Source organism: Zootoca vivipara, chromosome 1, assembly GCF_965207765.1.
Source record: "Zootoca vivipara chromosome 1, rZooViv2.hap1.1, whole genome shotgun sequence".
Taxonomy (NCBI): Eukaryota; Metazoa; Chordata; class Lepidosauria; order Squamata; family Lacertidae; genus Zootoca; species Zootoca vivipara.
Window position 1 is genome coordinate 12,816,180 of NC_142582.1, and position 27,659 is coordinate 12,843,838.

The 27,659-nt window shown below is 42.5% G+C and overlaps 1 protein-coding gene across 2 annotated transcripts in view; it reads left to right on the plus strand.

The window, feature by feature from the left end:
* DNAH7 (dynein axonemal heavy chain 7) overlaps window positions 1–27,659 on the plus strand; it is a 132,167-nt gene that overhangs the window by 27,344 nt on the left and 77,164 nt on the right. For both annotated transcript variants that reach the window (XM_060281450.2, XM_088654000.1), the window contains exons 14-28: window positions 1,059–1,137; window positions 1,500–1,724; window positions 2,571–2,717; window positions 4,491–5,176; window positions 6,792–6,978; window positions 11,504–11,697; window positions 14,032–14,230; window positions 17,428–17,568; window positions 18,743–18,955; window positions 20,842–20,951; window positions 24,317–24,485; window positions 24,770–24,872; window positions 24,964–25,091; window positions 25,617–25,829; window positions 26,891–26,989. In XM_060281450.2, the coding sequence (XP_060137433.2) occupies window positions 1,059–1,137; window positions 1,500–1,724; window positions 2,571–2,717; window positions 4,491–5,176; window positions 6,792–6,978; window positions 11,504–11,697; window positions 14,032–14,230; window positions 17,428–17,568; window positions 18,743–18,955; window positions 20,842–20,951; window positions 24,317–24,485; window positions 24,770–24,872; window positions 24,964–25,091; window positions 25,617–25,829; window positions 26,891–26,989 (2,893 nt within the window). The remainder of the gene's footprint in view (window positions 1–1,058; window positions 1,138–1,499; window positions 1,725–2,570; window positions 2,718–4,490; window positions 5,177–6,791; window positions 6,979–11,503; window positions 11,698–14,031; window positions 14,231–17,427; window positions 17,569–18,742; window positions 18,956–20,841; window positions 20,952–24,316; window positions 24,486–24,769; window positions 24,873–24,963; window positions 25,092–25,616; window positions 25,830–26,890; window positions 26,990–27,659) is intronic.

The window sequence follows — 27,659 nt, forward strand, 5'->3', positions numbered from 1 at the left end:
TCAGCCCGGACACTGAGATCCAGCACCGAGGACCTTCTGGCGGTTCCCTCGTTGCGAGAAGCCAAGTTGCAGGGAACCAGACAGAGGGCCTTCTCGGTAGTGGCACCCGCCCTGTGAAATGCCCTCCCAGCAGATGTCAAGGCAATAAGTAACTATTTTACTTTTAGAAGACAACTGAAGGTGGCCCTGTTTAGGGAAGCTTTTAATGTTTGATGCTGTACTGTTTTTAATATTCGGTTGGAAGCCGCCCAGAGTGGCTGGGGAAACCCAGCCAGATGGGCGGGGTATAAATAATAATTATTATTATTATTATTATTATTATTATTATTATTATTATTATTATTAGATGCTCTGTTCTCTCTGCCCTATATGTTCTCATGCCACTACGTACCTCACTCAAGTTATCACTCAATTATAATTGCCCGGGCTATATATTTTTTGCCCCTTGCGTTGTTTCTTGATAGGTTTGGCAGTTCTGCGCAAATGATCGGGCCCTATCGTATGGTCCCTGTTCCCAGTAAAGCGACAGTCTTCTCTTCTGCGGCACAACTCTGCCTGCCCTCTCTCTGACACTGCATGGTTGTGGAATTGTTAGCATTTCTTGTTTTATAAAAGACGTTCAGAATGGGGAGTGTGTAGGCCTTCCCTTCTCATCCATTGTAGAAGGATGCTTAAGTCAAGATAGAAGGTAGACTTGGATCTCCTGGTAGATTTGTATTAGATAAGCAATGGCTTCGGGTTGTTTTAGAATGAAGACAACAAAATTACTCATCCACATTTTACTGCTGAAACGAAGAAAACTGGTTGGAAGGGGAAGCTAACCTGGAGTGGATTTTTGTGTGAAAGCCCTGGGGGCAGAATGAACCCAGGGCTCCAAATTCTTATGTACGTCCTTCTGGGTGGTGGATCTTGGAGTTCTAGGAAGCCTGAAGTCTACTCACCGCCGAGACCGAAAGGCACTGCTTCACTGGAATGCAAAATGGATTGGTTTCCTAAATCTGTTGCATGTATGTTTCTGTCTATCTACCCATCTATCTAATTTGCTTTTCCAACTTCAGGCTGTGTGAAGAGTTTGAAAAGATAGCAGAGAGGGCCCTTTCCACTCCATCAAATACACACGAACTAATGGAATTTAAGGTATGCATTTCTTTTTACAAGGAAATAAATTTACTTTAAAAAAAACTGAAAACAAAAGGTTTTCTCAATTCTAAGAATCCACACAGGCTATGCATAAGTACCGCCAAGGACAAGCAGCAACCCCCCCCCCCATGTTTCATTCCTTTTTGGCTTAACAATTTTTTTATAAAGCACACTTTAATGACTCTATTCGGAATTCCTTTTGCCATATTTAAGCAAACCTAATTATGTATTGGAGTGTGACTGTACGTTATGTTTAAAAATAAATAAATGCAATAAATGAATTTTTTTCAGGTTGAAAGAGTGCTAAAACGTGTTTGCCACCAAGAGCATGAATCGGTTGTTGTTTCTTCCCCCACTAGGCTTATATCGAGAAAGTGGAAACAGTTGACATGCTGGAGATGGAGCAGAGATTAATTGACTCTAAAAACTGCCTTGCATTCCTGATAGAGTGTACAAATTTTTCGCCAGTAGATATTCGACTGAACAACAGTGTCTTTCAGTGGTATGGGCGAATGGGGGAGATTTTTGAAGAACACAGAAAGATCATTAAGGAGAAAACAGAACAATTTCAAGAAGGGCTTAAAGTAAGCGTTCAGTTCTTTTTTTTTAAGGTACTTGGTTTACTGGGATAATACTGTGGATTGCTGCGTTGATAGTACTTATTTTAAAGCAAGCGGATATCAGTTAACTTGCTCAAGGCAAGTGCCAATTTGGGCTTTAGTCCTTTTAATAGTATGATTGACCTACCAAAATCTCAGCAGTAAAGTGTTTCTGCCCTGATCCTTCATGATCCAGCAAATAGGGATGGTAGGCAGAAACATTTGCCCTTCCTTGGAGGTTTTTAAGCAGGTGTTGGATGGCCATCTGTCATGGATGATTTAACTGAGATTCCTGCATTGTAGGGGGTTGGACTAGATGACCCTCGGGGTCCCTTCCACCGCCACAATTCTGTGGTTCTGTGATTCTACAGCTGGGTTGGGGCCTTAACTTGTTAGCTCACAAAGCATCCCACCCTACTTTTTAAAATATAAGGTTTTATGTGTAATAGTTCCATGGAAAATAGTTAAATTAATTGCTTTATAACAGGCAACCCCCAAACTTAGCCCTCCAGATGTTTTGGGACTACAACTCCCATCATCCCTAGCTAACAGGACCAGTGGCCAGGGATGGTGGGGGTTGTAGTCCCAAAACATCTGGAGGGCCGAGTTTGGGGGTGCCTGCTTTATAGGCTTTATGGCTGGGCTGTTTTAGATCCTTGGCTCTCACTTTACAGTACTGATCTTCTGTATTTTTTATTTCTTCTTATGCAAACCCAGTGACAAAAGGCACACTAAATATGTACAAATAAACTTCTGCCCTCATATTCTAATACTCTATGATGTGTATATGCATGCCTTTGTCTCTGTCTCATATCTGCAACTATTTATTAGATGCGCTGTGAAAGATTTGTCGAGGAGCTGGAGAGTTATGCTAAGCAAGTTGAAGAATTTTATTCTTACGGAGACCTTCAGGAAATCAACCGGTACCTGAAAAAAGCCCAGGCATTGAATACAAAGCTAGATGCAGCTGCTGATAAGGTAAGGCTTTGGGTTTGTCTTCATAGAGGATGGTAGCTTTTAGCTCAATGACAGACCATACAGAAGGTCTCAGATTCAATTCTGGCAAATGCGGCCTGCCACACCTCCCCATTTCACCTGCGAAGTCGTTTGTGGGAATCCACGGCTACCTGCAATACACCTGACAACATAGATGATGTCAGGTTTGTTGAAGTCAGAGTAGCAAAACCGCAGCTAAGCAGCTCAAATCATATATATGCCCGACACCCTTCTTTGGAAATTAAACCAATGTTCAAAAGCTTTACTTGCAGAAACTTAGATGAATTAAAACAGGGGTCAGCAAACTTTTTCAGCAGGGGGCCGGCCCACTGTCCCTCAGACCTTGTGGGGGGCCGGACTATATTTTTTGGGGAAAAATTAACGAATTCCTATGCCCCACAAATAACCCAGAGATGCATTTTAAATAAAAGGACACATTCTACTCATATAAAAACACACTGATTCCTGGACCGTCGGAGGACCGGATTTAGAAGGCGATTGGGCTGGATCGGGCCCCTGGGCCTTAGTTTGCCTACCCATGAATTAAAACATAATACAGTCACATGCCTATCCAAGCATAGGCTTACAGCAGGCATAGCCAAATGTGGCCCTCCAGATGTTTTGGGACTACAGCTCCCATCATCCCTAGCTAACAGGACCAGTGGTCAGGGGTGATGGGAATTGTATCCCAAAACATCTGGAGGGTCACATTTGGACATGCCTGGCTTACAGTATCTTCTTCTAACTTCTAAACCACCATATATTCCTCTCTTTCCAGAGCTCAGCACTTTCAGTCTTCTGTATCTCAGTTAGGCCATGCCTTGCAGCTCCTATGAGAGATTCTCCTGCAGCTTTGCTCTCTTTCTTTCGCGCAGAGAAGAAGCACTCTCACACTCTACTCAACTTAGTAGTGTTCACAGTGGATTCTAAAGCACAGTCACATAAAATGGAGTCTCTGCAGTAGATGTCTCCTAGGGCAGTGGTCCTCAACCTTGGGCCTCCAGATGTTTATGGCCTACAACTCCCATGATCCCTAGCTAGCAGGACCAGTGGTCAGGGATGATGGGAATTGTAGTCTCAAAACATCTGGAGGCCCAAGGTTGAGGACCACTGTCCTAGGGGACCAACATTAGCCAATCACATGAGAACTGCTAGAGAATGCTCTAGAAATCAGTTACCAACCAAACAATTTTAAACACACAGTAATGCGTACAAGCATTTACAATTTCAGTGAATTAAATTGTTATACTTAACGAGGTTTGGGGTGGGTAGGGGCAGGGCTTTAAGGAACGAGCGAGAGCTTAAAGTGGCCTCCTGGTTGTTCCTTTGCTGGAGAAAGGCGCTCTCTGAACTGCCCATCAGCAGCAGGAACATGTGTTGCTCAAGGAGCAGGAAGCAGTTTTCTCCCAGTGCTGGAAAAAGGAAGCTGACTGTGCTTTCACCTTCTGAAAGCATCGGGGGCAGAAAGGAGCAGTGCAGGGAGACTTGCAAAGCTCCTGAAGGAGCGTCTCCACCCCCATTGTTCAGCCCGGACACTGAAGTCCAGCGCTGAGAGTCCAGATGGGCAGGGAATGAATGAATGAATGGATATTACATACACAGAATTTATTTTGGTATCTCTGTACCTACTGCACTGTGTAGATTTTTAAACCACGTGTATGACTTCCACCCTCTAAAAGTTGTAGTGTAGATATGATTTAACGCATGACCTATGTTATGTTTTTTAAAAAAACAATTCTGCTTTTCTCTCTCTAGATTGATCAGTTTAATGCAGAGGAGGAGGCCTATGGGTGGTTAGCATCTCAATATCCTCAACGTAAAAAAATCCAAGATACGTTAAATCCGTATCTTCGGCTTTACGATATGGCAGTAGAGTTTAACACCAAATACAGAAACTGGATGGATGGAATATTCACCAAGGTGAACCCGGATACAGTTGAGTTGGATACAGGGAACTACTGGCGTGCATTGTACAAACTGGAAAAAACCTTCCACGATTCCCCAAATGCCTTATTTCTAACAACAAGGGTCAGGACAAAAGTGGAGGAATTTAAGGAGCACATTCCGTTGATCCAAGTGATTTGCAACCCCGGCTTGCAAGACCGGCATTGGGAGGCCATGTCAGAAATAGCTGGGTTCCCTCTGAAGCCCTCTGAAGATTCAACTGTCTCTTCATATATTGATATGCACCTTGAGCAATTCTTGGAAAAATTCGAAGGCATCAGTGAAACAGCCAGCAAAGAGCATTCGCTTGAGAAGGCCATGGTGAAAATGATTTCAGAATGGGATGCCATGGAATTTGTTCTTCTTCCTTACAGGGAAACCGGGACTCACATTTTATCATCTGTGGATGATATTCAGATGTTGCTGGATGACCACATTGTTAAAACGCAGACCATGAGAGGATCTCCTTTCATTAAACCTTATGAAAAGAAGATGAGGTAAAATATTTCCTAAGGGGGCGATGTCAATAACATAGCACACAAGTGGCCTTGTGATGATTCAAAGCTATTTATGGCTCAAAGGACATGCGAGAATGGCAGACCTTTGTGAAAAAGCAAATTGCTGATTTCATATAAATTCAACGTGGGAGGAAGGTAGTTTAAAGTATGGGGCAGGCTGGAGAGGAGAGGTAAACTCCTTTTACCATACTTCCCACTCCCCAATCCCCCTTAACTTCTGTGGTTTTCCTCTCTTTTTGCTTTGAGACTGGAAGTAGCCTCCTCTGGGAGGAAAAGCAGGTAGGACATTTTTTGGAGGGAAAGCATTATGGTGGAGGGAGAGTTTGGCTCCCAGAGCCCATCCTCTGCTTAATTTCCCACCAGTCCCTATTTGGGCCCTACCATTCTTACATCATGCAATCTCACAGGAACCCTGTGAAGTAAAATGCTGAGTGAAAACATAATACGTATTGGTTTTATTGTTTCTGTACAGATGTACTCTTGATTCTCCTGTGTCGCTCTCCTCCTGCCTTTACAAAAAACCCAAAGAGTGGATACTAAATAAGCAGGCAAATTGGACAGGTCTATGGATTTGATACCATTGACCGTGATATCCTTCTGGACCATCTAGAGGAGCTGGGAGCTGGGGGCACTGTTATACAGTGGTTTCGCACCTTCCTCCTGGGCCATGTTCAGAAAGTGGTGCTGGGGATGAGTGTTCAGACCCCTGGGCCCTCACATGTGGGGTGCCTCAGGGTTCCATCCTCTCCCCCATGCTTTTTAACATCTACATGAAGCCGCTGGGAGAGATCATCAGGGGGTTTAGGCTGGGTGTTCATCATTATTCAGATGATACTCAGCTCTACCTCTCTTTTAAATCAGAACCAGTGAAGGTGGTGAATGTCCTGTGTGAGTGTCTGGAGGTGGTTGGAGGATGAATGGTGGCTAACAGATCGAGGTTGAATCCTGACGACAGAAGTACTGTTTTGTGGGGACAGAGGGTGGGCTAGTGTGGAAGACACCCTAGTCCTGAATGGGGTAACTATGCCCCTGAAGGACTAGGTGTGCAGCCTGGGAGTCATTTTGGACTCACAGCTGTCCATGGAGGCGCAGGTCAAGGAAATCCACAACCATATGACTTTTAGAAGACATCTGAAGGCAGCCCTGTTTAGGGAAGTTTTTAATGTCTGATGTTTTATTGTGTTGTTAGTATTCTGTTGGGAGCCGCCCCAAGTGGCTGATGGGCTGGGTATAAATAATAAATTATTATTATTATTGGAAATTAGTTATACCTTTTATGCTCAACATCCTTAGCATGAAACTTTTTGGTACAGAATTTGCATTTCACTGCCATGGTATGGACTCCCCAGCCAACTATGGCTAGGATGGGAAAGGGAACAGGGCATGAACCATTGTGTTGTTGGGTAAGCACAGGCTCTGGAACTGCTTTCCTTTGTGAAACCATGAGAGAGAACTACATTGGAGCTAGCATTTTTCCCCTTACTCCCAGTTCTACAGGTGTATGAAATTTTTAGACTTACTGTGCGCCTTCATCCCAAGAGAAAGGTTGCTTCTGTAAGCAAGGATCTAAAACTCTGTGTGTTCTGTTTCTCAGGGAATGGGAAGCAAAACTTTTGCTGGTGCAGGAGATCTTGGATGAATGGCTCAAAGTTCAGGCTACTTGGTTGTATCTGGAGCCAATTTTCAGTTCTCCTGACATTATGGCTCAGATGCCTGAAGAAGGGAGGCGATTCACCTCTGTGGACAAAACATGGAAGGACATCATGAAATGTGCCATCCAGGTAGCATTTGTTCTGTTTTTGAAACGGCATACATAGCGTGGTCTATGATCCATCCATATAATCTAGAAATCAGATAAGAACTACTGATGGTAACAAAGAGGAAATTGTGGTTTGTCTTATGAAGCTCAAAAACACTGCTAAAAATCATCAGTTCAGAAATAAAGTCTGTCCTCAGTTAAATTGCACATGCTGAAAACTATCCTGTTGAAAACTTTCCATTGTTAACTTGAAGGAATATTAGGAAGATTCTAACAGAATGCATGTAATTGTGGGAATGAAAGTCATTGTAATTGTGAAAGGCAACTCAGTGTCTTGAACTTTGATGTTTACCAAGCAGCATCGATTTCAAGAAGGGTTACTTTCAATTACATGCATTTTGGGCTGCAACTGTAAATCTGGTCCTCAGTATGCTTGCTCAAGAAGTAAGTCCCAATAACTTCAGCAGGACTTAAACTGCCGTTCTGGAATACACCGCTGGGAAGCACAATGAACTTAGTGGAACTTACTTCTGAATAAGCATGCATCGGATCAAGTAAGGAGCATCTCCATTCCCATCATTCAGCCCTTCTGGCGGTTCTCTCGTTGCGAGAAGTGGGGTTACAGGGAACCAGGCAGAGGGCCTTCTCGGTGGTGGCACCTGCCCTGTGGAACGCCCTCCCATCAGATGTCAAGGAAACAAACAACTCTCTGACTTTTAGAAGACATCTGAAGGCAGCCCTGTTTAGGAAAATTTTTAATGTTTGATGTTTTATTGTGTTTTTAATATTCCGTTGGGAGCCACCCAGAGTAGCTGGGGAAACCCAGTCAGAGGGGCGGGGTATAAATAATAAATTATTATTATTATTATTATTATTATTATTATTATTATTATTAGGCTGCAATCCTGTGGACACTAGGCATTGTGGGAGACACTGAGCTGCCCCTGCTCCATGTCTCCATGTCTCTTTCACCCCCTGTTCCCAGTAATGTCTACTTCAACGCGATGTGTGAAATTGTGTCATTCCTGCTGTCAGCAGCCATTGGGGCAGGGCGGGGCAGGGCTGGAGCATAGGCAATGCAAAGTCATGTAACACGTTTGTTAAACTAGATGTTACAAGGAACAGAGCAAAGCAGTCACAGAAGCCCAGTGACCCGTATTCTGTCCTTATTAGAGGATAAACCCTAATTAATTCAGTGGGATCTGGCCCTTATGTTGCAGTCCTGTGCACACTTAATTGGCACTAGGCAAGTAAACCCTAACCATGCAAAGGTTTGGATTTGCATGTCGTAAAAATGTGGTGTTCAAAATGTCATCTGTTCCTTTGTAGGTTGAATGTAAAAGTTCTGGGTGTAAGTCTTGGTATTCATGCCTTATTACAAGATATCATCGTGCTGGTCTAGAAGTGTGTGTGTGTGTGTGTGTGTGTGTGTGTGTGTGAGAGAGAGAGAGAGAGAGAGAGAGAGAGAGAGTTTGTAGACAGAGCCATAGAATCATAGAGTTGGAAGGGACAACATAGATCCTCTGTTCTCTCTGTGATATTTTCATTTCATTTCCCTGTTTTTCTTTAGTTTTGTTGCAATGTAATTATAAAAACTCCATAAAAATTATTTGACGACTGAAAGTAAAGCTCGGTACTGACAACAAACAGTCTGGTAGCCCATTCTGCCGTTCCATTTCCATGTGCATAAACTCTCAGGAACCTTTCCCCCAGAAGGTGGCAGTGTGTGCCTAGGATTAGCAACTAGGTTTTATAGTTGTGAACAAAAATCCCCTATCATTGAGAACTGCCGTAAATTTAAGCCTGTGCGTTGATTTTCTGACTTGCTGTTGTGTTTTATAATTGCTGCAAGGAACTGTAAAAATCCCCATTGCCCTGTGTTTTACCCCAGATTTGAATCGGTTTTTATCTGTGTGGCTCAGAGCAATGAGGATGGAATTGCTCTTTTGATTTCGTCCTGGTTTTTTGATTAAACAAATCGAATAAAGGCATGATCTTTATCAATGTGGGAAGAGAAATGGAAGACTTTGTTAAAAACATATTAAGATATGGGATATGGAATTTGGCATAACAACAGACCAGTGATTCTTTTCCCATGCCCTGGCTTAGCCGCAGTATAGTTTTAATTCCCCACCCCCACCCGCAAGACATCCGCAGGTGGCATCAATGCTCTGTAAAATCTTGATCCATGACTGCCTTGTTTATTCCTGATGTTCCATCACAGTTGTAGCTGTGAAATGTAGCCGGAGGAAATCGTGAAAATGGGTGGCTGTAGCCTGTGCTAAAATGTGCTAAAATTTACATTTCATGCAGCTACCGCTTGAAGGTGCTCATGTGGCACCATTCAGAGCATTTTCCTTCGGGCTGAGGGTGAAAGGGCAAAGAAAGCACCTGGGGGACAGGAGAGGAAAGATTACTCACAAGAGTGGTCACAAGAACTAATGTTTCCTATTTCGAATTTGAGTAAGATGTCTGAGTGGTTTGAGGGCGGGGTGTCCCAGCTGTGTATCGCTTGGTAACGAATTGATGGGTCTATGGACCGTAATAAAGATTGTTTTCTGTTACTCAAAATATTTTATTGTTTTTATTTATTAAATTTGTATACCGCCTTATACCTGCAGGTCTCAGGGCAGATGCAACATAAAATCACAATTTAAAAACACAAAATGCATAATAAAAGTAAAAACAAAAATAACTTTTAAAAGGCCATTGGATGTCAAGAAATAGCAGCGCCAAGAATACTTTGAGAAGGAAAATGTGTTTTGTAGGGATGGTGTACATCAGGGGCCAGCAAACTTTTTCGCTCCACTGACGAAGACCCTATAAGGAGTCTTGCCGCGGCATTCTGCACCCACTGGAGTTTCTGGGTCAGTTTCAAGGGCAGCCCCACATAGAGTGCGTTACAATAATCAAGCCTGGAGGTGACCGTCACATCGAGTCCACTCCACTGCGGTGCATGTATCTTTTGCTCAACATAGGCCACACACCCATGTTTCTCAGATTAAGAGTCTCATGCTCTACCAACTGAGCTATTCCAGGGCATTTGACCTCAAATTTCATTATCTCAGTTCTAGAGGAAAGGTAAACAGTTAAAACCCACATTTACTAAATTCCGTTGAAAATAGTGGAACAGATACTGTCCAATATTAATTGCTAGGAAATGCCAGCTGTTAGTAGATGTCAGATACTGATTGCTTCAGTTACTGGAGCTTGTCAGATACTAACCCTTACTCAAATGAGTTTTAATAAATAAACCGAGTAATTAATAAATAAATCTGCAGATGCCACCTCTCCTCTGTAAAATTGAAGCGTGGATACCCTATCTTAAATGCTTCCTCTCATCTGATGTTTGCTAAGATATGTTAAAAACAATTCACTTTTTTTAAAAGTGTTGCTTAATGATTTTTTTAAAAAAGTGATTCATTAGTAAATTCATTTGTTAAAGGTTGCATGCCTGTTTCTTTTTAAAAAAATAAGATTATGTTAAGTAAGAGAAAAGAAACTAATCTAAATAAAAACAAAAACAGAGTGTGTGAGAGAAAATAAAATACCAAAGGAAAGCCAAAAAATAGAAGGAAAAAAGAGAGGAAAAAGAGGAAAAACAACAGTGCTTCTGATTTTCCACCTGTCAGTTACAGAAAAGAAATTACTCAGAATATGCACTCTAGAATGACATCCAACTGATCTACTTTCGGTTAGGCAATATTTCCCCAATCCTCCAACCCAAATGCACAGATTTATTCATTTTCCTTTTCACACAAGAAGTCCAAAAGGGGTTCCCTAATTACTGTTACTGATAAATATGAGCAATAGTTTTTCTTTAATCAAACATATCAACTTTATCTCCAATAACTTCAACAACCATTCCTCCATATTACAGTCGTACCTTGGAAGTCGAACGAAATCCGTTCCGGAAGTCCGTTTGACTTCCAAAACATTCGGAAACCAAAGCACGGTTCTGATTGGCTGCAGGAAGCTCCTGCAGCCAATCGGAAGCCGCTGAAACGCCATCGGACATTTGGTGTCCAAAAATAGTTTGCAAACCAGGACAGTTGCTTCCGGGTTTGCGGCGTTTGGGAGCCAAAACTTTTGAGAACTAAGCTGTTCGAAAACCAAGGTATGACTGTAGGTGTTTCTTCCGCCTTGTGTATACAGAAAGGCAGTATACAAATTAAAAGTGAACTGAAATGATGTCACTGCCACAGAAGGATCAAGGGAAGATGATTCCTTGTCAGAAATGGAGCCAGTTCCTCTCACCTCTAGGCCTTTCACCTTCTAGAGCAACTATGTAAAAACAGTGACTCTCCATATCTTGTTGGACTACTGCTCCCAGAATCCCATTCTATTGGCCGCACTACCCAGGGCTGATGGGAGTTGGAATCCTGCAACACTTGGCATAGTCACAGCTTCACTGCCCGTGCTTTTAGAGCAACTGAGTCCCTAACACAACAACAACAACAACAACAACAACAACAACAACAACAACAACAGCTGGCCTTTAGATTGAGATGATACTGATTTTCGAAATCCTTTCTTCCTTTCTTCAGGACAAGCATGTTCTGACAGTAGTGATGATAGACAAGATGCTGGAAAAACTGAAGAAATGCAACGAGTTCCTAGAACTGATTCTGAAGGGGCTGAATGAGTATTTAGAAAAGAAGCGCCTCTTCTTCCCCAGATTCTTCTTCTTATCCAATGACGAGTTGCTGGAGATTCTCTCAGAGACCAAAGATCCAACACGGTATATAGTATTGGTTGATACGCAGCCATAATTCACCATAACAAACTTTTCACATGCTGTGAGGTAACAATGAACTACTCTTCAGACACATAGACACCGGTTCCTTATATATTGAAAACGTTGCCATCCCTCCTGTTGTAGCCCTGACTTCATTTTTCACTTCTTTGTCTCCTGTGTCCCCTTCACAACAGGGGTAGGAAACTTTTTTTCCAACTGAGGGCCACATTCCCTCCTGGGGGCAAGCTTCTGGGGTCCACCTGTCACTGATGAGTCAGGTAAAAGTGGAAAGAGCAACAAATGTAAATTTCAGCTTTGGGCTACTTTCTCCCTAAACTCTCACATCCTTCGCTATCATCCATCCAGGCAAACAAGATACATGATCCTTTGGGGGGAGGGAAACTGAAGCAAGGTGTGGCGGGTTGACGAGCAGAGCAGGTCCTTGGGATTTCTATAGATTTCTACACTTTGGATCACGATCTGGATTTGGATCCAGAGTGGGTTGGAATGGGTCCAATCCCACTTTACAAATGGGATCGTGTGTGTGACCATGCATTGTTCCTACGCACAAATACAGATGCTCTGCATCCTAGACTTTGCAGGTGAGATTTCATGGATTTGGAACTGCATGGCTTGGACTCTGTGTGTGGAGGTTCTATTGTAAATGTGAAGTCAAACATGCAACCATGAGGGGGGGGGGGGAAGCAGGTATGCTGCAGGATGGATGGGGGCATCTTAGGTCCGGGGGGGGGGGCAGAAGCATCTCTCCAGGTTTCTCTGTTTGTTTGTATGTTTTTATTGAATTTATATACCACCCTATATCCGGGGGTCTCAGGGTGGTTCACAGAATAAAACCAAGATACAAAACCACAAAATACATAATAAAAAAACAACAACAACATCCCAATAGCCCACCCCCCCAAACACATTTTAAAATGGCGTAGGATGTAACCAGATCAACCAAAGGCCTGGTTAAAATGGAATGTTTTTGCCTGGCTCCTAAAGGTGTATAATGAAGGCGCCAGGCAATTTTCCCTGGGGAGAGCATTCCACAGACAGGGAGCCACTGCAGAAAAGGCCCGTTCTCATGTTGCCACCCTCTTGAGGAGGAGGCACACGAAGGAGGGTCTCAGAAGATGATCACAGGGTCCGGGTAGGTTCCTTTGGCAAGAGGCGGTCAAAACCAGCACTTTGAATTGGGCCCAGAAACTAACTGGTAGCCAGTGCAGTTGGGCCAGGATCGGTGTAATATGCTCAAACCGTCTTGCTGTGGTGAGCAATCTGGCCGCTGAATTCTCCACCAGTTGAATTTCTGAATCTTCAGAGGCAGCCCTACGTATAACGCATTGCAGTAATCTAACCTTGAGATGACCGGAGCATAGACAACAGCAGTTAGGCTATCCCTGACCAGGTAGGGGCATCTGAAGCTGATGGAAGGCTTCACACTAGGCCACTGGGACCCTCCCAAGGCTTTGCCCATTCTTCAGCTCACATGCCTTGCTAGCTCTTTTCTGCACTATCCTTGAATGCTATGTGTCCTATAATTCTGATAATACATGGTTAGAGGTCTGTATATAGATGGCATTTTTTGTGGTTGGAATGTAGCTCATCTCTCTTTTTCTGGTGGCCACAGCCAGCTCTTGCGCATGGCTGTTGGAAGGTTGTCCACAAAAGGAATGTGTTGAAAAAGTTTCTCTGCCCCTACTTATAGGAAATGGGCAGCGTTAACAGAAGCCTCTTGATCCTTGTACATACCTACAGGTTGAAAGTCTGCACAAGACTGATGGCGTGAAACAGTTAGGCCCTCAGCACAAATAGCTGTCTGACAAACGGGTCAGAAGGATGGTTATTGATCACAGCGGTAAAATAACATTGGGTGGCTGTCTCACTGCTTGCTGGAAACTGTTCCGGATGGACTTACAGAACACTTAAGCACAAGACCTCTTCACACCCACACACGAAACAAAGAATCTGAAATGAAAAATGCACGAAATCATTTTATGTGTTAGGCAGCAAGGTGGATTTTTTGAAGTTGCGTACTATTCCTGGTACAGTCTAGCTATTTGCTGGAAATTTTCTAGGACTGTTCCAGTAGATGCTTATTTCTGTGTTTAATATGTTCCAGTATTTAATATGCAAAGTGTATTGTTTGTGAGACTGATAAATGGGAATGAAAAATGCTCTCTGTGGATAGAAGAAACTGCTCTGACTCATTGAGATAGTGTGAGACTATTAATCTAAATATACAACGCACAAACAACTTGTTATTTGAAGGCGTCATAACTTGTTGCCTAATGCACCATTTGTTTCTTCATCCCCTCTCTCTTATTTCTGCAGGGTGAAGCCTCACTTGAAAAAGTGCTTTGAAGGAATTGCTAGTGTGGAATTTACCGAAGTCTTGGATATCACACACATGAAAAGCAGCGAAGGAGAAGTCATAGCCCTCATTAACACAATATCAACAGCTAAAGCTAGAGGTCAAGTGGAAAAATGGCTACTTGAACTGGAAGCAGCGATGGTCAACTCCATCCACAAGGTAACATATATCACATTTGGGTAAAGGTAAAAGTAAAGGGACCCCTGACCATTAGGTCCAGTCATGACCGACTCTAGGGTTGCGGCGCTCATCTTGCGTTATTGGCCGAGGGTGCTGGCATACAGCTTCCAGGTCAAGCGGCCAGCATGACAAAGCCGCTTCTGGCGAACCAGAGCAGCACACGGAAACGCCGTTTACCTTCCCACTGTAGCGGTACCTCTTTATCTACTTGCACTTTGACGTGCTTTTGAACTGCTAGGTTGGCAGGAGCAGGGACCGAGTAAAGGGAGCTCACCCCGTCGCAGGGATTCAAACCGCCGACCTTCTGATCGGCAAGCCCTAGGCTCTGTGGTTTAACCCACAGTGCCACCCGCGTCCCAATCACATTTGGGCAAATGCCAAATAAATAGATAAAGCTGAACTACAATAAGGGCAGGGATTAATATTCCAATTTAACCAAGTGAAGGGAGATGTACAAATTTAATAAATAAAAACAATAAAAGCAAAAAAGTCAGATTAAACCAAATAAACAAGAAATATTCGGTGTTGGAGGGGATGCCAGGAAACAGGGAATTATGTTCACATGTGGTGTGGGTGTAAATATGTACAATTTTGGGGGCAAAGGGTGTTTAAAGAGATAACAGAAATCACTGGGTTAAAGCTGACTGAAAATCCAGAGGTAGCATTGTTACCAATTTACAATGGGGTGGAAGATTTGCAGGCTGTGAAGGAATTTATTGCTCACAAATTTATTGACAGCTGCACAAATTATTATAGCTAGGAAGTGGAAGGGGCAAGCAGAGTATAAAATGGAAGAATGGTATAAAGAGGTGTGGGATATAGCTATTAGTGATAAATTAACACGTGCCATTAAGGTAAGACGGGGAATACGCAGGAGAAATGATTTTGAGGAGAAATGGAGGGTGTTTGTAGAATTTGTAAAGGGGTCAAACCATCGCAAGAGGTGTTGAAATTTTGGGAGGTTGGATAGTTACAATGGAATGGTCTCGGTGGTGGGGTGCACATTTTTATTCTTATTTGTTTATTACTTTGTAATTTATTTTATTTTTATTTTTAAAGCAAACATTCAACAGACTGAATAACTCCTGATTTTAACCAGGGGTTCATCTCTTTCATCTATAGCAGCTCACTCATTCCCTCTCTGTCTCTCGCACAAAAGAGGCCTCTACTCTGTGCCAACTCTGTGGCTGTTGAGCATCTTGAAACCTTTCACCAACTCCCCAATCTCTCCGGGCTCTCATCCTCCCCCCCCCCATTTTTTAAATTCATTTTATAACAGCACAAACAATTATATAACAACACCTACTCACAAATAAACTATAAAACAAAAAACAAAAGAAACAAACAATACATATAAATGATTAACCTCTGGGCTCTCATCCTGAGCGGTGTGAATCTTTGCCACAAACACCTACAACAGAAACATCCCTCATTTTTATAGTAGCAACGGAACAAAGAAAACAAACACAGAAGGCAAAGAAGGTAGAAATAAGCCATGGCTGGTGTTTCTCCCCTTTTCCTGGTCCACAAGTGACGATATGCGATATCTGGTTTTCAACATCCTGATATATCACCAGCTGAACACTGTGATATACTGATGCAGTCATACCTTGGTTTTCGAACAGCCTAGTTCTCAAACATTTTGGCTCCCGAAAGATCGAAACCCGGAAGTGAGTGTTCTGGTTTCTGAACGTTCTTTTGGAAGCCGAACGGAGCTTCCTGCAGCAAATCGGAAGCCATGCTTTGGTTTCTGAACGTTTTGGAAGTCGAAAGGACTTCAAGAAAGAATTAAGTTCGAGAACCAAGGTACCACTGTATGTCTTCTGCTTGTCATAGAGTCATAGAATTGTAGAGTTGGAAGGGACATGAGGGTCTTCTAGTCCAACTCCCTTTTGCCCAGATGTTGGGGCGGGGGTGGCTGAGGTATCCTCAGCCCCATAGAGTTGGTGCCCATGTCTGCTAATTATCTGGCCCAATAGCAGCAGCTACTTAAGTTGTTGAAAATGTGTACATGCATGTAAACTGTACTGCTGCACACAGAGAGGGCCTGATCCACACTGGAGGCTGTTTGTGTGGTGGAGCAGAGGACTCTAGGAGCCCCTACGTTACGCTGGCTCAGGGCCGCTGTGGGCAATCAGGGATCCATAAACCGAGACTTCAGGAGGCCTCTTGGAAGAATTACACGGTGCAAAATTTGCTCTATCCATTAAAGGAGAAGGGGAAGTTGTTCAGTCTGAATAAACACATCCTGCTAGTATGTGATCATCAGAGCACAAGTGCCGTGGCTCACCCTGACAAATTTACAGCCCAGTAGTATTTCCCATGAATTGGTTAACAGTGAAGGAAACCAACAAACTACAGTGCTAACAAAGTTATATCGAAACTGCAGAAAGAACAGCAAATGAAAGACTTTTTTTTTTGTGGGGTTTGCTGACAGTGTGCCGCAGGATGAATACAGCCTGATTAAAAATGGTCAATTGGCAGCTTTCTTTTCTGAATCCGTTTTTGATGAAGCTCACTTCATTTGCTCTCTTGGTCTGTTTTCGGCACCCGCCGTGCTTTCCTTTCCTCTTGTAGTTTTCATAAGGTACTTTACTCCAATTCTCGTGGCTCAATGCTTAGACTGAAAAGCGCCGTGGAACGTGCTAATCTTTAAACACGTGATTGCACTCCTTTTATGTACAATCAAGGCTAGAACTGGCTTACAAACAATCCTTCCAGTGTACTTAGAGGTGGAAGTTGATTTGTTCCTCTCAGAGTGAAGGGAGAGCAATCTTATTAAATTCAGGTGCTCAGAACCATGGGCATGCTGCAAACGGACGCCATGCTTGCATTTTGTAGGACATTGATCTGGTTCAGATGCTTGTTTGAGCTGAAGAGCCTCCTCTTCTGGTTGGAGGAACAGATAAGGCACCATTTCCACCCACCAGGCTTTTAATGTCGGTGCTCCGCATAGATGCTCATACACAGGGAGGGCTAAATCACATAATCTTTCTCTGTTAATGAGTGTGAGGGAATAATGCAATTTAGGCATTATGGAGTGTCAAGGTAATAACCCTGTGTGGCAGAGATTAGGCTGCGAGAATTTTAGCACTGCTTTCTTCCCTGTAGTTGTAAATCTGGGCCTTCCTTTCATATCCACTTGGTTTTTCTCTGACACGTTTCCTTACCTCCAGGTGATTGGTTATGCGATAGAAGCCTACCCAAAATCTCTCCGTATAAACTGGGTAAGGGATTGGCCTGGACAAACAGTGCTGTGTGTTTCCCAGACTTTCTGGACCTTGGAGGTCCAAACAGCTATTAAAAATGGCCAGCAGGTAAGCATATCTTTTTAACCACATAAACACACTCTCTGGGGAAGATGGGGCTCGCTAGCCTGGGAAGGTAGCCCGTCTAGGAGAAGGAAAACTCCACTGCCTTGTGGGAAATAGGGATGCAAGAGAAATTCGCTTTGGCTTGTATTTTAATGCAAGCCTACCTAATTCGCACTACCTAGGACAATACAAAAACTGAAAAGCAGCTCTCCACCACAGAAATGTGTAAATTAGGGGGGCGTGTTCATAGTAATTCAGCAGATAACATACAAAATGCATTATGCTATGGGAAATTGCTTGCAAAGATGTGCATATCATTAGTCAAAATTGCATCTATAAAATTTATATTAGGAGAAATGTGCTGCCTGGAAAGTCAGATGGTTGTTTATTTTTTTGACATCTGATGGGAGGGCCTTCCACAGGGCGGGTGCCACTACCAAGAAGGCCCTCTGCCTGGTTCCCTGCAACCTTACTTCTCGCAGTGAGGGAACCACCAGAAGGCCCTTGGAGCTGGACCTCAGTGGGTGGGGGTGGAGCTGAACAATGGGGATGGAGACGCTCCTTGAGGTATACAGGACCGAGGCCATTTAGGGCCTTAAAGGTCAGCACCAACACTTTGAATTGTGCTCAGAAACGTACTGGGAGCCAATGTAGGTCTTTCAGGACTGGCATTATATGGCCCCGGTGTACACTCCTAGTCACCAGTCTAGCTGCCGCATCCTGGATTATTTGTCATTTCCTGGTCACCTTCAAAGGTAGCCCCACATAGAGCGCATTGTAGTAGTTCAAACGGGACATAACTAGAGCATGCACCAGTCTGGCGAGACCGTCTGTGGGTTTGCCAGACAGGAACTTGTGAAAACCCAGAAGCCAGTTTTAAAAGAAGCAGTATTGGGGGTGGGGGAATTCTGCACATCTCTGCTGATATGATGATGTTTAAGCATGTACTGTATTTTTCCGTTTATAAGACGCCCCCATGTATAAGACGACCCCTATTTTTTTGAGCCCAAAATTAAGAAATAAACATTTTAAACATTCCGTAGAAGACGATCCCAATTTTAAACTTTAAAAAATTGTCTGTGTGTGTGTGTGGGGGGGAGAAACATAGTCTTATACATGGAAAAATATGGTAATTTGTTTGCGTCTGATCCCTTCCCCCTCCCCAAACCTCTATCAGGCACTTGAAAACTATCTGGAACAGTGCAATGGGCAAATTGATGGCATTGTCACACTGGTGCGAGGAACGTTATCAAAGCAGAATCGAGTAACTCTCGGAGCACTCGTCGTACTAGATGTTCATGCCCGGGATGTTCTGGCAACTCTAGTAAGCAAACATGTAAATGATGACTCCGACTTCGAATGGCTGAGCCAGCTTAGGTACTACTGGGAGGTAAGTGAAGCCCTTAAATCACGTTAGGAGATTATTTCTGTTTGCAGTTTCTCAGTTTGGGCTAACTTGCTGATGCACTAATATGAGGATTTATTTATTTTTGTTGGTGATAAAAGATATCTTGCCTGTCATCCTATAGATTGAGAGTCAAGAAGTCTAATACGTATACATACATGGTTTGTAATTAAAATTATTTCCCCCCCCCATCACCTTGCGCACCTGGTGAATTTGCAATAGGTGCACGTATAAAACCTATTCAGTCAAAGGCCACATTGTTTTAGAAGTCCAGATTTTATATTACTGTTTTTGAAAGGGGAAGAAAAAGGAGTAGTGTATATACTTTTGAACTGAGTGGCCTTAATCTGATTTTGTCAGAATCATAGCGTTTTGAGCCTGCATTTATTTCCTCAGCCAAGGGCCAAGCAGATTTGAACTGGCTAAAAGCTAGCAGGACATGTATATAAGATTTCCCATTTATTAGCACATGGTGCCCTATGACTGTGACTATCAGCCGTGCCGATAATTCAGGGTTGATATTGGAGTAATTAGATTTGGATAATAAACATAGTCTGGACTGAAGAAGACTGAAGAAAACACTGCAGAACTGCACAGTCCCTGGTGTCTAAGCTCGGACTTCAAAGAGATTCTCATCATGGTGTTTGGATTACGGAGGTGATTGGTACGTTCTTTTTTTCTTCTCAATACCTACAATTGTTTTTCTACGCCAAGCCTCATTAAGAAAACTTTTTTTTTAAAGTACAGATGGATTTCTATTTATAAATATGTATTCAATTGCACAGCTTTGCTTAGACTTGAAAAACTTGATAAAGATAAAAGAAGAAACAAGATGGCACTTGTTAATATGACGCAGCACAGAAAAATGAGAGTTCCTCCCTTTTTCGAGGGAAGTGGGATATGCTTGCTGGCTGACTTTGTAGTGACTTGAGACAATAATTTGGGATAACATACAGTGCATCTGTTTGCAGCATTTTTTCATTATGAGCGAGAGAGAAGGCTAAAATGGATGTCTAGTAGCCCCCTTCTAGGGCCCAGAAGGGGGGATTGTGTGGTCTCTGAAAGCTGGTCGATCGCAAAATGACATATCTGTGGAATAGTTTACATTGCAATATTGCAAACAGTATGCTCAACAATTTTCAAACGACAGGCTTGGACAATAGCCCAGATTGGAATAATTTAACAATGTGGGAGTTGCTGTGTCATTAAACTTTAAACGATAGACTTGGACAGCAGCCCGGATTGGAAGATTGGAATGAAGTCAGGAAAAGCTGCGCTGGCAAACAGACAGTTGAAAAAAATACATATATACAAATAAAGCTATATTCAATGGATGAAAGGATATATGATTTCTGACATGATTGAGAATCGCGTAGCCAGGGACGGAGAACCTTAAAGCGCTAAGATCGGAATGTGAAAAATATGAGAACAAAAAGAAGAAGGCAGGAACGAAGATATTAGAGATATACTTCAAGAGACCCAGACTACGGGGAGCCCGAAAATAATAATAATTTGGATTGTAATTTAGGTTGGTTTTTTTTAGTTTTTTTGTTTTAATTGGATTATGATTATGATTTGATGGATATGTTAATTGGCTCTTTTTATTGGAAAATTAATAAAAATGATTTTTAAAAATAATGACTGTGACTATCTTATGATAGTAATCGATCACATTGGGTGGAATGCAGTTTCCCGCTTTCCCTCTGTACAACCTGCTAGATGGAGCGATTTCCCCAATCTCCCCCCTTGTGCGCTACATTGGAGCTGATGTAGTGGAAACTAAAAAGAAACTGTGGTCTGTATGTGATTTCTCCCCCCTCCCCCTGTTTATTCCATGCATTTCATGGTTGTTGGTTTTTTTTTTTGTATAGGAAGGGCATCTACAAACAAAGATGATCAATGCCGGTTTGCAGTATGGATACGAATATCTCGGCAATACCCCTAGGCTGGTTATTACCCCACTTACGGATAGATGCTACAGGTAAAAAGTAGTTTGGGTATTGTTTATTTATTCACTTATGTTTATTAATCTGCCATTCGTTGACCCTGATCCCTGGGCAATTGAGAACAAAAATACCAACATAAATGGACCAAGTTCAATAAATACAAAGGCGAGAAGTGAAGTTACAGGGAAGCAGGAAGAGGGTTTTCTTGGCAGCGATGTTGAGGATGGGAAGGATATCAACTTTTAGAAGACATCTGAAGACAGTCCTGTTCCTGGAATTTTTTAGTGTTGGGCGTGTTACTGTGCTTTTATATGTGCTGGACAAACAGCAGATGGGTGGGGGATAAATAATAAATAAATAAATAAATAAATAAATAAATAAATAAATAATCAAGCGTTTGAACTTATTAAGTAAAATTCGCACCAGGTGCACCTTTGAGAGGAAGGCATTTCAGAGGTGGTGTTGTGCCACCACAGAGAAGGCCCTTTCTTGTAGCCCTGCAACATGTGCTTCCTCTAGTGGTAACCCCCCACCCAAAAAAGAGACCACCCCTGTAGACCCTAAAATAATGGCAGGTTTTAGGGAGAAAGGTGTTTTTGCAGGCATCTGGACCCCAACTCTTTCATTTTCATTTTATTTATGCTTTTCAGGTTTATACATTTCACTAATTTTACAATCATTTTAACATTTCCTATCTTGACTTCCTTCCCCCTCTTTCTGTGGTTCCTCTTTCTGTGGTTCCTATTTATTTTTAGTATCTTCTGCAAATCCAAATTAACTTCATTTGCTCATTTATGCATATACTTTAAATATATACTCTTATCAAGCTGCAGGTTATTACAGTAATCCTGCCAGTGTTCTTCTCTGTTTACAATTTATCTGTAATAATTCAATAAACCATTTCAATTCTTTTATTAAAAAAAAGTTTGCTTATCTTGATTTCTTACTCTTCCAGTAAGTTTCGCCATTTCTCCATATTCCATACGTTTTTGTATCCATTCTTCCTTTGCTAGAACTTCTACTTCTTTCCATTTTGGGGCGAGTAATATTGCGTGGACAGGCAGAGTCCCCCAAACACCCAGGCGACCCCCTGAGCAGAATATAGACGCAGGACAACGTGCTATGGGATTCAAATTGACCACAACTTGAAGATTCAGATGTAGGGAGACCTTGGCTCAGGCATTGGGCGTTATCCTTCCCAGCCCCCAGCCGGGGTTCTGGGAGGCTTCGGGGTTATCCACATGTATGGGGGTTGGGGCTAGCTCTGGAGAACATATGTTCAAGCAGAGAGAGCCCACCCCCTGTTCACCACCACTGGAAGGGGGAAGTGATGACGCCTATTGGCATGGTCAAGGCTTCCCCCAATACCCTGATCTTGTTGCCGCAAAGGGGGTGAGGTCTCCACCTCACGTCCCTCCCTCTAGGAAAATCGCCAAAGAATTCCGCCCAAGGCCTGACACCGCCAAAGTTGTGACGTATTGCTACGGGAAAGGAGAAACCTGCCAATGCAGGGAAATTCCTTTCCGACCCTTCAACAGCAGCCTTGACGTAGCAGCGCCTGTGAACCTGTACCGTGTTTCTCATATTATAAGACATGTCTTATATTTATTTTTTCCTCAAAAAAAATCACTATGGCTTATTTTCAAGGGATGTCTTATTTTTTTCCTCCTCCTCCTGCCACGGCTGGCATTGCTGCTGCGCCTATCACTATGTCTTATTTTCGGGGTATGGCTTATATTCCTTGAATGCTTAAAATCCTGCTATGGCTTATTTTATGGGTATGTCTTAAAATATGAGAAACAGGGTAGAGAAAAGGTTAACCTGCAAAAGAGCTTGAATGAGGGTGTGGAGGGTGGGAGAAGCTCTGGAACCAACTTGTGCTTGGGGGTAAGATTCAAATTCTCTTGTGTGAGCCGGACAGTCCCTCCCCTTACCTGGCCACCCCCTGGCAACACCTCCCCAGGCAGGATTGGACGCTAGGTTTGGGTAGGCGGAGACCCCTGGCATCCTACTTGGGAAGGCGGTGCCAGCCCCGAATTACCAGGAAGTCGCCCTCTGGGATCGGGGCTGCCTGCGACCACGCAAAATTCGCCCCCCCCATTGATGTGTGGAGCGGTCATTCTTGCCACTGTAGTAGCGTACATGAATAAGTTTCTATACAGTTTTGGGTAGTTCTGTCCCCAGGTTTTTCAGGGTTTTCTATGTCAGCTTAGCCTTCTACGCCCAAGCTTGAATTGAGAATGGAAGTGTATAGACAACCAGTCCAGCTTCTTCCGGACTGGTGTTATATGATGCCAACTGGCTGTGCCACTCAACAGTGAGTCCAGGGTGGCCCCACTAAGAATGTCTTGGAGTAATTCAAACATAAAGCTTACCAGATCACAGATCAAAGTGGCAAGTCTCTCTCTGCACTGGCCCATGGTATATTTTGGCAAAATAAACATATATTCTGGGATAAATGTTTAGGACCGGGCCACCTGATATAAAAACCAGAAATAATGTGTGGTTTTTTTCCAGACCAAAGCTCACAATTTGAAAAAGAACTTCTACAAAACAAAGAAAAACTTTTATCTAAAATGTACAATCTGTTATTAGACTGGGAAACAAAAGATGAGCTTGACAAAGCCTCTTATGACACATAGGGCAATAGATACAGGATATAACATAGATTTTAATCTTTGGGGGAAACTTTGGAAGAACAATCTGAAGTTTACAGCATGCTATTCTTTGAAGGAAAGGACCAGAGTCCTTTTCGTTGGGGATAATTCAGTTGTCAAAAAAGGCTATTAATATATGCCAGTACTGCGGCCTGTGTTTTGTTAGACCCAAAATGGAAAACGAGTGAGGTCCCAATTAAAGAAGAATGACAACTTAAAACTAATGGAATATGTGCAGGTTGCAGACCTAACATATAAAATAAGAAAATTGTCCAGTAGCACCTTAGTTGGTCTCTAGGGTACTGCTGGACAATTTTTTTATTTATTTTGACTGCATCAGACCAACATGGCTACCTACCTGAATATAAAATAAGAGAACAAGAAGAACATTTAAAGAAGATTGGAAAATGTTTATTGAATATATGGGGGGAAACTGTACACTTGAAAACGTTGGCAGCATTAAGATAAATTCAACAGTGCAAACAAGTTTTGCTGGATGTAATAATGGAATACTGAATGGTGTAAAATATGCAGGGATTTATGATATGCAAATTGAACCATGGAAAGAGAAGAGGGGAAGTCACTGACATTTTAAGGTTGTCTGATGAATATTCAAAACTGTAAAATAGAAAACTTAATAAAAATAATACACGAAATAAAAATAAAAGCCAGAAATAATGTGACAGACATTTCCGTAACTTGTGTGCCTTTTTCTTTTTAAATTCTCCTGCCTCTAATTTCAGAACTCTGTTTGGTGCCCTCCACCTTCACCTTGGCGGTGCCCCTGAAGGCCCTGCAGGAACTGGCAAAACCGAGACGACAAAGGACTTAGCAAAGGCTGTCGCCAAGCAATGTGTGGTTTTCAATTGCTCTGATGGACTTGATTACCTCGCTCTGGGGAAATTCTTTAAGGTGCAAATGAATATCGGCAAACATTTAGCATTAAGAACTAAAGCACTTTAACGGCAACAACAAAAAATGCTCTCGTAGGAAGCATGGGTTCTTTGTACAAATACCGGTATTTGTGTTTGAACAACTTCTAAAGAATCGGACGAGAATGAATGAAACACCTACTGCTTTCTTCTCAAGGGAGTTTCTCATTATTCTTAAACTTCTCATTATTTTAAAACTGAAAATAGATACGTACTGGACCTGAACCGTGAATTTTTAAAATTTATTCCCCCCCCCCTCTCTAGGGTTTGCTTTCCTGTGGAGCCTGGGCCTGCTTCGATGAATTTAACAGAATTGACTTGGAAGTACTTTCTGTTGTGGCTCAGCAAATTCTTACTATCCAGAGAGGTACTCTTTTTTGTTTTGTTATCTCTGCCGTGTTAAGATAAAACCCATTCCAGCCGCAATTAAAATGATGCCTGTTTCCCTCTGTCCGTAGGCATCAACTCTGGCTGTGACTTGCTGGTGTTTGAAGGCACTGAGCTGAAACTTAACCCCACATGTGCTGTCTTCATAACCATGAATCCCGGCTATGCTGGGCGATCAGAACTCCCGGACAACCTTAAGGTACCCAGTAGCAGTAGCACGATCTAACTAGGTTCCAAAAAAAACTCCCTCCCAGAATAGACTTGTAGTATGAATGCATCAGGTACAAGTAGATAAATAGGTACCGCTTCGGCGGGAAGGTAAACAGCGTTTCCGTGTGCTGCTCTGGTTTGCCAGAAGCAGCTTAGTCATGCTGGCCACATGACCTGGAAGCTGTCTGGGGACAAACACCGGCTCCCTCGGCTAGTAAAGCAAGATGAGCGCCTCAACCCCAGAGTAGTTCGCGACTGGACTTAACAGTCAGGGGTCCCCTTTACCTTAGTGTCCTCCGGGTATTTGAAAGCTTTTAGGATTTCACCCCCCAGTTTTATTTAGTATTTCTTATTTTGGGGGACTGTTTAGGCAGTAACTGTCTTTACCAATCTGGGGAACGGTTTGCATAAAGATAATGAAATTTAGCCTCCCATCCCAGTATGAAGCTGACCACCTGTCGAGCGACTGTGTAGAGCTCTGCAGTTAACCTGCCTGTCAATGCTTGCTTAATAGGCCCTGTTTCGAACCGTGGCAATGATGGTACCTGATTACGCCATGATTGCTGAAATTGTCCTGTACTCCTGTGGGTTTGTTACCGCTCGGCCTCTGTCGGTGAAAATTGTAGCTACCTATCGCCTGTGTTCGGAGCAGTTGTCTTCCCAGCACCACTATGATTACGGAATGAGAGCTGTGAAGTCGGTGCTCACGGCAGCTGGAAATCTGAAGGTAGGAAACCTGTTCCCCTTTTTCACGGTCTTGGTTTAGAATCTGGTGTTTCTCTAGAAGCAAAATCTGTGCTTCCTGCTTGTGCTGAATCGAGTATAGGGCCTTTGGTGTGTATATGCTGCTGCTGTTGCCAATTCTTGGGGGCCCACAATTTTTTGTGGGGGCTCAGCTGTCCTTCTTTGCTGCTTCATTCCTGATTTGAATTTACAGTGGTACCTTGGTTCTTGAACTTAATCCATTCCGGGAGACCATTCAACTCCCAAAACTGTTCGAAAACCAAGGCACTGCTTCTGATTGGTTGCAGGAGCTTCCTGTACTCAAGCAGAAGCCGCGTTGGACGTTCTTTCTTCCGGATTTGCGGCGTTCAGGAGCCGATTTGTTTGACAATTAAGCCATTCAAGAACCAAGGTACCACTGTATTTATTGAGAAGGTTTATAAACCACTTATGCAAACAGCTCTCTGAGCAGCGTACAATAATCTAAGCACTGCACAATTAAACCAGAGTTCTCTGTCATATCTGAATCACGGAAGTCTGGTGCAAGATAAGCTAAGGAGCCAGGATAATAACCCAGAAACAGATCCTGGTGGTGACTAAATCTTGGACAAAAGTTTATCTAAACCTGGCCAGTGACTACTGATGTACATTTATTAGAACAATATGGGTCTGGAACAGATTGCTGCTAAGATCTTTGCACATTCACTTGTTTTTCTCAATGAAAGCATGTTTATTTTTGATCCAGTTTGTCCATATCCTACCATGCAAGAAATCAGCAGGAGTCTTAATCCAAAACTCATAGTAACATTTCCCAATAGACCTTTAGATGTGAACTTTGTCTGGCAGCATAATAAGATCAGAGTTTTGTTTTATAAAGATGCTCAGGAAGTTTAGATTGTTCACAACTGTCTGGAACTTGTCAGTTGCCCTAAAAAGTGCAAATTGGGCACAGGTAAAGGAAACAGTGGTAATGTGTAAAACATTGACATATGATTTATTTTATGTTATTGGTAAATTTGAAACAAAAGTTTTAACTCTCAAATTAATTTTTGTCCTTATTTGCAGCTGAAATATCCAGATGAAAATGAAGAAATTTTGCTGCTTAGATCCATTATAGATGTAAATTTGCCTAAGTTTTTATCCCACGATCTACCACTTTTTGATGTAAGGATCTTTATTACATTATTCAAGTTCAAGAGATAAGTGACACATACCAAAACCCATATACACGGATGAGATTTATGAGTGTATTGCTACAGGGCAACCTGAAACTATAGACAAATCTAGAAACATAGGAAAACACCTTATAATCAAGTCAGATCATTGATCCATCCAGCACGGTATTGTCTACAATGACTGGCAGTGGTTTTATAATGCTTATTTTAGGTATTTTTATGCTGCTTAACATTCAGAATTTCTAAGCGGTGTAGAAATTGAGACAGGGTGTCTCCCAGTCCTAGCTGGAGACGCTGGGGATCGGACCGTCTACATGCAGAATTTATGCTCTGCCTCTTTCCTCCAAATCTACAAGCACTATAGATTTCAGCAGGTGCAAAAACAATACAGTTATTCCAAAAAAATAATAATTAAAAAATGAAACAAATCCCCAAAAGCTGACAAGATAGCTGGTATAACTCCAGCTTTGGGAATAGGAACATCACACATGCAAGTATCATCTGCTGTTTCCATGCATCATGATTCTGTTCCATCTGTGTGCAGAAGCCCAGGATGCAAGCTCTGAAGTAAACATTTTAGCTACAGTGGGGAAATAATAATAATAATAATAATAATAATTAATAATAATTTATTATTTATACCCCGCCCATCTGGCCGG